The sequence below is a fragment of the Mastigoproctus giganteus genome, chromosome 1 (genome assembly GCF_048544385.1).
Source record: "Mastigoproctus giganteus isolate SK-2022 chromosome 1, ASM4854438v1, whole genome shotgun sequence".
Taxonomy (NCBI): domain Eukaryota; kingdom Metazoa; phylum Arthropoda; class Arachnida; order Uropygi; family Thelyphonidae; genus Mastigoproctus; species Mastigoproctus giganteus.
Genome location: NC_143575.1, coordinates 209,252,004 through 209,264,708, shown reverse-complemented (window position 1 = coordinate 209,264,708; position 12,705 = coordinate 209,252,004). Strand labels below are relative to the sequence as shown.

Genomic DNA, 12,705 nt, shown 5'->3' with positions numbered 1-12,705 from the left:
TTGTATGCTGGTGATTGGGCAAGAATCCTAAAATGTCATCAGTATACAACTTGTGTGTATTAATACTTGTAATAGGTTTACTGCTAAATGTGCAATAAACTAACCAAACTTGTAACTGCACAATGAACTAAACTGCACTTGACTTCACACAGTGTGAATAAATATCATAAACATCCAAGAGAAACTGTTTTCTTTCTTTTGTTTTGACAGTGTCCTAGCCCATGGAGGAAAATAAAAGCGTGAAAATACATTTTTATAAAAAAAATAAAAATGAGATGATTTTAATGAAATCTTAAATAGTTCATTAAGATTTTTAAATAAATCTGAATGAACTATTTAGCTATAAACTTAATATTTTATATTTGCAATGCTGGAGTACTTGCAACAATTTTTAGTGAAACAAAATTTAAAAAATATTAATATGTGACCACATAACTAATTTATGAGATGCAATCAAATCAAAGAAGCCAGGAAACAAAACACCTTTAGCCAGCTTCTAGCTAAAGGTGTTTTGTTTAACCAGAACAATGCTCCTGTTCACACGTTTGTGTTGCCATGGTTGCAGTTTGTCAGGATGACTTTGAATTGTTGCCCCAATCACCATATTCTCCAGATCCAGCCCTATCTGATTTTCACCTATTATATGATTTCAAAACTGAAATCCAACTTGTCTGAAAGGAAATTTGGGTTGGGTGACGAGGCAATAGTGATTGCATGCTCCTTTGTTCGGGAAATTCAAGAAAGCAACTAAAAACACTGGGACAGAGAAAAATGGGGATAAGCACTCTGAGTTAGAATGCTTCCCCCCCATTAGAATGGTTTTAGAAGTAAAAGAGCTTAAATATTTGGCCTTGGCTTTGGAGTTGAGGTGACTCACTTGCCTGCAAGAAGGTTAAATCCATTGAATGAACTAATTTAGGTGTTATAGCTAGTATATAGTTAAATTTAATTTTGGGATTTATAATCCATTGTATTACATTTTTATATATATATATATATATATATATATATATATATATATATATATATATTTTTTTTTTAATTAGGGTCGTAACATTGTTGTTTTTTATGGATCACAAACTGGAACGGCAGAAGAATTTGCAGCTCGGATTGCTAAAGAAGCTAATCGGTATGGAATGAAAGCAATGGTTGCTGATCCAGAAGAATATGATATGGTATGTAAAAAGTGGCTTATCCTGTAATCTTTCAGTATTAAAAGGCAGACATATTCTGTATCTGTGAAAAAAAAATAATGAAAAAACAAACAAATAAATACATAACCCCTCCCCTACCAGAAAGTACTTCCAATTTCTTCTTAAACTTTGCCACACTCTCTGCCCTAGTCACTTAGATGTAATTTATTCTGGTGATCATCAACACACTACCTCAAAATCATCTTCATGAGATCCAATCTTCTGGTATTCTAATTTTTTGATATAGTGAATTCAGGGCTTTATATACTTCATTCAAGTCTTCCAAAACATCTAGTGACCAAACTTGACACTACACCTTTTAAGCTGTTCTTCATATTGACAGTGATGTTGTTCCTTACCAGTCTGGTCATGCTTCTTTGACTTCTCTCTCGGGGTACTTTGTTTTTCTTATAAATGTGTCCTCCAGATTTGAATGCAGTATGCCAAGTGCAGGTTTGCTATCATTTTATGCAGAAGAATGGCTGTTTTCATAGGCTGTCCACTAAATCATTGATAGTCTGTGCTTTCCTGGATACTTGTTTGCACCACCTGAAAAACTTAAATCTTCTGTATCCTGTTCTTGTTTATACTCCAGCATGACCACCGGACCAGAGGAGTTTACAGTGAATCATGAATATAATTGTTAATCATATTTAGCAGTCACAGGCTTGAACCACAGTCCACTCAGAGAGTGTGTGTGCTACAGTGTTCTTTTCCATGTCTCCTTTATCCTGAATCATCTTTATTCCTCTCTTTTTCTCTGGGTTTGTTTTCCCTAGCTGCAAGACCTTAACCTTAGTAGTATTAAACCTTGTTTTACGTTTTTCAGACCAGCCTAGTTATGGACTACTTTACACACGGATCCAACATTACTATGATGAGACCAGGCCTGCCTCATTATAGTAATGTTGGATCCGTGTGTAAAGTAGTCGTTCAAATAGCTTACTGATAACTGTCAAAAGTGCAATGGGCCGGTAGGAGTTCGGAAGGTGTGGTGGCTTTGTTGGATTCTTTAGGATGAGTTTAACGTTTGCCATCTTCCAGGAATTCGGGAAGGTACCTTCTCTGAGACAGAGGTTATATAGGTTTAATAGTAAGTTCGCAGTGTGCTCTACTGTTTTTTTGATAATTTCGGGTTCCAGAAGGTCGGTCCAGGGCATCTATTTCCCTTTATTAGGTCTGCTGCATTGCTGATCTCTTCCAGTTAAGAGGTACGTTGCTTGTAGACCTGGGGAGAACCAGTTGGGTGAGGTTGGGTAGTTTTGTTCAATATTGGGTAGAAATTTCTTTGTGATCTCTCCCTTTTGAGAGTTGCACCACCTTTCCTGCCATGCCTGCTGCAGGTGAGTTTGTATCCTCTTCTTTTCCACATTTCTGTTGCTGGTTAGGTCAATAGTGAACCCCAGAAAAGTCTGTGGGGTGCCTTTGTCTAGGTAGCACAGCAGGCCGCGTTGTATGATTTCTAAGTCCAGCGGGAGAGTGCCTGCGAGCACTTGCAGGGCGTGGGTGCTCACTGTGCGGCAAGCGCGAGTGATGGTTAAAAGGATGGATCTGTGAATTTGGTCCGTGATACGTCTGTTTACTGCTGTTGTAGTTTTTTGAAACCATGTGCCGGATGCGTAGGTGACGATTGGAGTGAAGATAGCTTTGTAGAACAGTTTGAGGACTCGCTTTTTCAAGCGCCATTCTTTACATGTGACCCTGGCAACCATGGCTGCGTAGCGTCTTATTTTTTTATGGAGATATTTCAGATGGTTCTGAAATGACAGGTTTTGGTCCAATATCACGTCTAGGTATTTCAGTTGGTTGGAGAGTTTGATTGTTTCCTGCCCAATTTTTATTTGCGGAGGCTGCCTAAGATCAAGGCATCCCTTTAGTAGGATGGAGTTTGTTTTTGTGGGGGATATTTTGAGTTGATTTTTGTTTGCCCATTCTTGGAGAGTGGTCAGGGCCCAATTTGTGAGGACCTCTAACGTGGCTCTTGAGTTTGCCTGTATTGTCAGAATGAGGTCATCTGCAAATGCCTGAGATTGTACTTCATGGAGATCGATGTTAAGAAAGGTGTCCAAGACAATATTCCACAGTAGTGGGCCCAGGACCGAACCTTGAGGGCTGGACATGCCTGGAGAGTGTGCCATAGGGGGCGGTGACTTTGATGGTTCTGTTGCTTAGATAACTTTTGATGGTGTTATAGAGGTTTTCCGGCATGTTGGCTTCGCGCAGCCTCGCCAGGACGCTCGGCCACCAAAGTGAGTCGAATGCCCCAGCAAAGTCCATGGCTATCACTACGAAGTACTTTGTATTACATCTGATTACCTTGGTCAGGAGGTGAGTTAAGGGGTCCACGGCGGAGTTTCCCCGTCCGGAGCTGAATTGGTTTGCTGAGGCCAGGCCTGCCTCATCATAGTAATGTTGGATCCGTGTGTAAAGTAGTCGTTCAAATAGCTTACTGATAACTGTCAAAAGTGCAATGGGCCGGTAGGAGTTCGGATGGTGTGGTGGCTTTGTTGGATTCTTTAGGATGAGTTTAACGTTTGCCATCTTCCAGGAATTCGGGAAGGTACCTTCTCTGAGACAGAGGTTATATAGGTTTAATAGTAAGTTCGCAGTGTACTCTACTGTTTTTTTGATAATTTCGGGTTCCAGAAGGTCGGTCCAGGGCATCTATTTCCCTTTATTAGGTCTGCTGCATTGCTGATCTCTTCCATGGTGAAAGGGTGCTCTTTTGTTGCCGTTTGATGAGTCTCGTTGGCCTGGCAAACTCGGCTCTGTTCTGTTGTCATCGTTTGTATCTCTGGATGAAAGGCAGCATCAAGGATATTGTTGATGGTGTGTTCCCAAGTGATAGTCAAGTATCCTTCAGGTGTTTTAGTAGCTTCAACTACTTCCCCTCTAGGAAGTTTGTTGGTGACGAGCTTGTATACAAAACCCCAAGGTTCCTTGCTTCCAGTGGTGGAGACCAGGCACTCCCAGGATTGGTTTTTGCTTTCTCTAATTTGTGCTGTATAGGCGTTTCTCGCCTCTTTGTAGCTCTGTTGTAGGGTTTCAATTTCCGCCATCAGCCAGGAGTGCCTGATTCGCTGGAAGGCCTTTCTTCTTTCCTGTGCCTCCTTCCTGAGTCGCTGGAGGTTTTGATTCCGCCAGGGCACTTTCCCTGGTGTTGGATTTTTCTTCCTGATGGCTGTGTCGCTGGCTTGTTTTATGATTTCAGTCATTTTAATTTGGAGGATTCTTGGGTCCTCGATACATTGGAGTTCTCTCTGTCGTTGTTGTATGCTATTCCGTAGGGTGGTCTGGAAGAGTTCCCAGTCTGCCTTTGCTATGGCATATCTATGGGTGGTTTGTCTGTTCACAGGTACTGTGGCCAGTGATTTGTTTAGACTGAACGTAATGGCGTGATGATCAGCCGATGTCCAGGCCACACGTACGGTCCAATTGGAAATGTTGTTGGCAGCATTCCTCGTTGCCATGGTGACGTCTATAGTGGCCTCCCATAATGTGTTGCAGAATGTAGGCAGATTGTTGGATAAGTTTAGTACAGTTAATGTTGAGGTTGCCAGGAACTCTTCCAACTTGGTCCCGTCTCTGGTACCCTGTCTATCTAGGGTATGGCTGTGCCACATTGGCGACCAGCAGTTAACATCTGCTCCCACGATGATTTTTGCATTTGGGAGCATATCACTAGCCAGACTTAGGTACCTTACTGCGAAGTCGATGTCCTCACCCGGACGGCAGTAAAGGGCTATGACATAAAATGCACCCAAGGCCTTGGTGAGCTGGGCACATGCGGCCCAAGATGTGCATAGCTGAGTGATTTTGGTCACCGTTATCTGGGTTTCTTACCAAGATCGCTGCCCATGGGGTGTCATCCCCCGTTTGGACTACTTTGTATGTTATGGGATAGCCCCTGACAGCCTTCATATGTACATATGGTTCTTGTAATATTACTACATCAATGTTTTCTTCTTCTGCCTTCTTGCGGATTTGGTCAGCGACCGCCTTGACTCTATGTGCATTTATCTGCGTGAATTTAACCTCTGTGATGTTATATTTTTTAGGATGTGTTCCCATAGTTGAGTCTTGATTGGAATAAACATGTGTATGCCATATCCAAAACAATGCCTCCCCCCCCATACACACTAATAGGACTTCCTCCAGTCACTATCTGGCAGAGTAGGGGTAGCAGGATTATTCACTAGCTGATACGGAAGCCTCCTAAAGGGTTACCAATAGGTTCGGTCTGGTGTAATAGCGAGCGACCGGCCTGCGAATACCGTTTTACAGCTGTACCCTTGAGATGTAAGGAAGATTGGATCTCACCATGATGTTCATCATAACGTCAAAAGTCATCAGTCATACTGCATGATGGAAGAGATCTGGAAGGGTTGACCGGAACTTAGCTCTGGAGACTAAACATGGGTTCCACCACTTCAAGCCTCCAATAAACAAAGTAGTGGTATTGCACCAGTTGATGAGAGTTATCTACCGCCTAGTATTGCCTGGTAACACAGAGGGGGTGGCATTCCTCCATGTGGTGTGAGCACCACACCTCTACCCCTGCTTAAGTTGGTTCATACCTGGATAGTTACCCACAGATTGAGAGATTATTGAAACAGTAAATTCTTTCACCTGCTGGAGTGCCTTGTAACTTTCTCACTTAAGGCATTGGCAGCTGAATTTCTTTCTGCTTCTCCCAGATATTTGATTTATTCTTTATATATGAAGCACAGCTTCCATCCTCACATCATTAGGCATATTTTATTCTTCTCTAAATTCATCATTTCAGTTTGTGGCAGTTTAGGCTGGTGAAGGAGGCATATCATTTCACTGGCATTCTGGAGTTTTTGCTTTTGAAATTTTCTTTGTTATTTGTGTACTTCATTATGCCTGCAAAGAGACTTACCATCTCACTGGCTTTTTTGGGGTTTTCTTCCCCCCCATCTGTTTTACATACAAGCAGACTTTATTTTATTACCTTAATTGGTATCATTGGTATGAAATTTAAAGTCAAGATAATGATGTACCATCATTGACTTTTGAAGCTTCATATCCTGTTTGTTCAGCATTGGAAAAATATCTTGTGTGTAAATAACTTGCAATCTGTCCATATGTTTTTTATGCCAATTTTATGTAGGGACATTTATAAATAAATAAATTGGATAAACATGGTGTCTGTTATTCAATTGCACTATTTTCTCTGGTATGACTGACAGTTGAATGTTTTACCCTTATTTTTAATTATAAAAGTGTTTTTTCTTCCCTGAAATTCTTTCAATGCCCATAGAAGTGTTCGTTATTCTCTAGAAGAAATCTATATAATGTTTCCAGAAGTAATAGGCCAACAACAAATATTCTAAACTGTTCAAGAAATTGCTTCAGCATCACGTTTAGGCATTTTCAGTGGCAAGAATGTTACTTGATATATGGATAGTCCATAGAAGATGATTTTTAAGAAGTTGTGCAAATGTTTATGCCACATCCTTACACAACCAGTATAGTCAGTGCCTCTGAATGATCATGCGAGTTGATGTAGATTTTCCTAACGTTTGTTTCTCAAGATTAGATGAAACCCAGATGGACTGGCTAATGATTCTGGACAGACAAAGCTCATTTCTTAACATTATTGATATTCACAGTTGTGTCATTTCAGTAAAGGACACCTGTGCTTATGTTGAAACTTTTCTCCATGATGAAAAAGTTACTGTGTGGTGTGCCTTTATGTTGTGATTTTTGATTGATCCATATTTCTTTGAGGTATACTGAGTACATAGAGTACTCAGTACTGGGATAGTAATTAGGGAATGATATACAAGGATGGTATCAGGAATAGTTTTTCCTAAATGAGGCATCTTTGGCAAAACCACATTCCAGCAATGTGTAACACTACATTCTCAAGAATGTGTTTGCTATTGATCTTACTGACCGGAGATTTGATATTAAATGACCTCCATGAAGCTCCAGTTTAAATCACTGTGATTTTTGGCATTGGAGCTGCTTGACCAGACTCAGCCTTTGTATTAATTATAACTTAAATATAAATCAGAAGAGGTTTCAGCATTGAACCAACAGCATTTTAATAATTCTTTCTTGATTAGGTGAAAATGAAAATAGCCATATCGAGTGTTGGGATTAATGCTAATATGCTCTACCCAAAACAGACTTTGCTATATTTTGCATTCCCTTGAGTCGATACATATTCATTTAGAAACAGTTAAATTCATAAAGAGTAGTTATTTTTTGCTCACTCTGTACAAGTTAATACAAGAAATAAAATATACTTTTAGAATTTTAATGTCTTTTCTAATATAATGGAGCTGATAGTTCCATTTCATGGAAACTGTTGGGAAGCAAAATTTTTTGTAAAGTTACACACTTTAAAATTATTTATTAATGAAGAAAGAAATAAAATTATAGAAAGGGCTCTTCAATTTGCAAATACAACTTGTGCGGAAATGGGCATTTCAATAGGAAGAAGAGGCGCCTCCATAGCCAGGTGGGCAAGAGCAGCAGTGCGTAGCACACGCTTCTTGATTAGACCGGGGTTTGAGCCTGTGCCCACCAAAAACGGAGGATGTGGAAAGGTCAGGGAATGACCACCGCATATCCCCGGAGCAATATGGCCTTAGTTGTTAATGTTCCTAAAAACCAAATAACAACAACAACAGGAAGAATAAGGATAAAAAAACAAATGCTAGGAGAAATAACAAAGGATGCTAGACTGTCACTCCAAGAATTTAAAAGAGCAATGTCTGAATGCCTGGATAGGTTTTAGTCCAGAATTGGAGGCTTGTTCGAAAGTGATGGATGAAATTCTTTCAATGTTTGCCTTTCTTTATTCAACTGTATAATTTGTTTGTTGCAAAGAAAGAAAAATATAAAATGCATATTTCAAAGCTGAATGAAATTTTTGATGACTCTCATCACGAAGAAATTGTATTATAAATTGTCTGACTAAGATGTCACTTACAAGCTGCAAAAATAACTGTTGAGGAAGCAAAATAGTGTACAGCTTCTCAGTTTGTAGAGTTTATTATGATGTGGGATTTTTCAGAATCTCTACCAAATTTATTATTATGTGTAAAGTTCTTTTTAACAGTATGTATCTATAGCTTCTTGCGAAATTAGAAGCTTTTCCAAATTAAAATTAATTAAAAATTACTTCTGCTCATCAGTGGGTCAGACTAGATTATCAAACCCAGCTATATTGTCTATTGAAAATTAATATGCCAGTAAAATTAATTTTGACAAGGTTATTGATAAATTTCCAAAATGAAGACAAGTAAATGTAAACTATAAATCTCTTCTGTTATTGATTTTCACTTTTTGTTATTATTTTAAATACAGGTAGTTCTTGACTTTACGAGTTAATTTGTTCGTAGCGCGCGCTCGTAAAGCGGGAATTAATTTCCCAAAGACATAAGGTTAAAATTAGGAGTTACGTCCTCAACAATGAAATTACTGTATTAGCTAATTAGTTTGTTTAAACAATGATTGATTTATCAAAGGAAGTTAAAATGTAGCCTGTAAAATTCAACAAATTATAATAATAGAGAAATTATTTACGACTTACAAATGTTAAAGAATGTTTATTCTTCATCATCATCATTGACTAAATGCACACTCATTATTCACTCATTATTGGCTTGGCACTCGTTGGTTTGTTACACAAGGAGTCATCGTCTTCAGAAATGTTTCAAAAGGCGTTTTTTTCCAAGATGATCTCTTTGAATTATAAATTTCATGATTGCATGCATAAGCATTTTTTAACGGCACACACAAATTGCAACTAACACAATTCGCGTGGAGTAACAAGTTTACGAAGCTTAAAAAAAAAAGGAATGAAGAGAAGATTCTGAAAATGTATTTGTTTTTTATACGATTGAAGATTTCAGTAAATGGGAAACACATTTCACCATAATAACGTAAAAACCCACACAATTCCGGCTATCGATACTTTTGAAAATGCAAGAAGGTCGAGTTTACTACCCGTAATTGCTTATAATTGCTTGCAGTAACAGAAAATCCCAATAAAGCGGAAAGTGCAAATTGCTTTTATTGTTTTATGGTCGTGACCTCCAGAAATGTGCTTTAGAAAAATATTGCAAAGCCATTCAAAATTGGTTCTTATAATGGAACATGATAACGATGAAAGTGTAGTGCATTTTAATGATTTGAATTGGTAACTAATACAGTTTACAAACCATGCTCATGACCTTTTATGGCTTTAGTCATGCTCGTGACCTTAAAAATGACATTTTAGAGAGATAAATAGGTTAGTTGTACAGTGAAAATTTCAACTTCTGAGATCTTGAAACGAATTACCAAAAAAACTGTGTGCTATTGGGTTCGCATTACGATATTTATACGATACGATGGTGTCTCTGGAACTGATTGATATAAATTGGGGTACACTGTATTGTATAGCTACCCACGTGATTTGGAATGCGGTATTTATGAATGCTTAACATTCATTTTTGCAATTAATGTTCATATTTTTGATTTTGTTGATACTTGGTACTTGGGGAAAAAAAACTCGTAAAGTGAGAACTGCCTATACTATGTAAATACACAATACTTTATATGCTGAATTTTTAACATTCCTTGTGATGAGGGTATTGAAGAGTTGGACAAGATTTTGCTGCTCCAGCGAACACTAAGTTTTTATTTATATTTAGCCATTTTATTGACTTAATTGTTATATTAAATTATTTTCTATAAGTAGCTTTATGGTCCTAGTCAAGCTCCTTGGTTTATTTTGAATTTAGATAGCGATTTTGAAAGTTAATACTTAGTGTCCGTATATTTTATCCCTTGTAAATTGCTGCCATTGTTGCACGATACAGAATAGTGTAACGTGTATTCCAAACTTGATAGCTTAAGGTTTAATGTAAAACTAGATAGCGAAATACGTAGTACTGTATGAGAAATCTGTTAGCTTAGTTTAGTATTATCAATTAAAAATTTATTAATCTTATTAAATTTCATTGTTAATTAAATTGTACTTAAATGGAATCATGACCCAAACTAGAGCAGCAAAGCAATGAGCACAAAGTAGCTGTAGTACTCTGGCTCAGGGCAGAACCGAAGAGGGTGATTCTCCAATGAATTACAGTCTAAAAAAATGTGCAAAATGTGAAATGTTTGCAGACCTGTCTAGAACAGGACATGATCTTATCAAGAAGGATGTCTGTGTGTGCTAGGTGCAGACTATGAAGAAATTAGGTGCCAACTCAGTGTTCTGATGGGCGTCTATGAGAGTTTGGGGTATATGGTAGATGCCCTCAAAGGTATTAAAGTGGGGGACCTATCGAGCTCTAAGCTGCCCAACTCAATGCCAGAACTCTCTCCTGTGCATCAGGCAACACAGTGGCAATCTCCAAGGCAGAATGTACTGGTCCCACAGGAGCTAGTTATTGTCAGGGAGATGGGGGAATATATTATGCGAAAAGGATAGGTGGAACAGGACCAGGGTATGTCTCCCAGGGACAAAAGTTGATGGCGTAGAGCAGAAATCATCTTTTAAGGGCACAAAAGGTGATATTGTTGTACACGTTGGTACTAATGACCTTAACAGTAAGAGCTCTGCAGATTTAATTAACAAGTACAGGTCAATGTCGAAAAAAAAAAAAAAAAGCCGCGAGTTAGGGTTAAATTTGAAAGTGTCTGCAATTCTGCCCAGACACTAGGAGTATATGATGCAGACTTATCAATCATTTTGGCCCTGGAGAAATTGTGCAAGGGTCATGGGGTAGAATTTTTTTCAGCGTGGTCTGTGCTTGCTAACAGGAGAGATTGTTTCTACAGGGATGGGATACACTTAAATATAAAGGGTGCAAGAATATTTGCTGATGCTATCGAGGCAGTGTTAGGTAGGTTGGAAAACTGCTAGCTTGAAGAGATTTACAAAAACTAAAAGATTAACAGTAGCTGTTAGCAGCAGCCTGGAGAGCAGGTTGCTGGGGATTTCAAGAGCTGCTGGGAGTCATCATGGAACAAGAAAATAAATGGGTTGTGTTAGGTTAACTAAGAGTAAGAACAGATGCATTTATACTTGCTTGCACACCAGTGCTAGAAGTATAGTAAATACATTTGATGGATTTGAAATGCTGATCAAGACATCAAAGGCAGATATCGTTGAAATATCAGAGACATGGTGTCACACAGATATAAGCAGTGCAGAATTTGAATTTGGGGAGTACAATTTGTATAGAAAGGATAGACAGGGTAGGAAGGGAGGAGGTGTTATGCTGTTATTTAAGAAACACATAAACCTTATTTAAGAAACACACTTAGACCTAATGACTCTGAGTACCATGAATAGTTGTGCAGAGAAATGAATGGGCAAGTAAATCAGAATGTCTTGTTATGGAGGAATTTTAACTTTCCAGATATTGACTGGAACTTGTGGATTGGTCACCCGCACACTAGCAAGACTTGTGGATTTATTGGTGGATTGTTTTCTACAGCAACACGTTCGAGGGGCAACCAGAGGGATTAATACTCTTGATATGATTATCAGCAATGATTATTCGTGCATTAAGAATTTGCAAATAAAGGAACCACTAGATGATAGTGATCACAGTGTACTGATGTGGGATTTACTTAAAGATGTAACTACGATCAAGGGTAAAGGGAAGGGTTTTTGTTTTCATAAAGGTGACTACAGTGGTCTCAGTTTTTAAATTCCATACAGTGGGATCAACTGATGATTTTAAAACAGCAAATTCTAAATGAGAAGCCTTCAAGGAATTAATCTTGAAAGCTACTAGGCTTTTCATACCAACTAAGAAATACAGTTCAAGATTTAGACCTAAATGGATGTCAAATGAACTAATGAGCCTCGTGGCAGAGAAGAAAAATGTGTGGGATGCATATAAATTATCAGGTGACACAGAAGCCTATGGCAAATATAAGCTAGTCTGTAATCAAGTCACAAAGGAAGTTAGGCAACAAAGGCTGATTATGATAAATCCTTGGCAAAGGATTAAAGAAAAACAACAAAGACTTCTTTACTTATGTAAACTCCAGAAGGAAGGAGATGAATCAGATTGGTCCACTTAATGTTGGTGGTTGGACTGTTGGTGATCCTGCTCAGATAGCTGACAAACTGAATGAGTATTTTGCATCTACATTCACACATGAGGAATTCTATAAGGCAGGGCAGGACAGAAGTTTATTAAACTCCAACAGGGACCTAAATGATTTTATAATAATGGAGAGCTAAGTGGAGGAGAAATTGTTGAAGTTAAACATAAAAAAGATATCTGGGGGCGGATGGAATCTATCCAGTTATATTGAAGGAGTCAGTGAGGGAAGTTAACAAACCTTAGCCATAATTATGAGAGCATCCTTAGATTCAGGGGTGGTCCCCATGGACTGGAGATGTGCAAATGTATCCCCATTTCAAAGAGAATTCAAAGGGTGACACAAATAATTATAGACCCATTAGCTTAACTTCTGTTCTGGGGAAAATAATGGAGTCACTGGTTAAAGAAGTGATGCAGGATCACCT

General features: G+C 38.4%; 1 protein-coding gene across 3 annotated transcripts in view; it reads left to right on the top strand.

Moving 5' to 3' along the window:
• The window catches only part of Cpr (Cytochrome P450 reductase), a 211,896-nt gene that overhangs the window by 56,833 nt on the left and 142,358 nt on the right, over positions 1–12,705 (top strand). For all 3 annotated transcript variants that reach the window (XM_090384146.1, XM_090384156.1, XM_090384163.1), the window contains exon 4: positions 1,047–1,175. In XM_090384146.1, the coding sequence (XP_090240272.1) occupies positions 1,047–1,175 (129 nt within the window). The remainder of the gene's footprint in view (positions 1–1,046; positions 1,176–12,705) is intronic.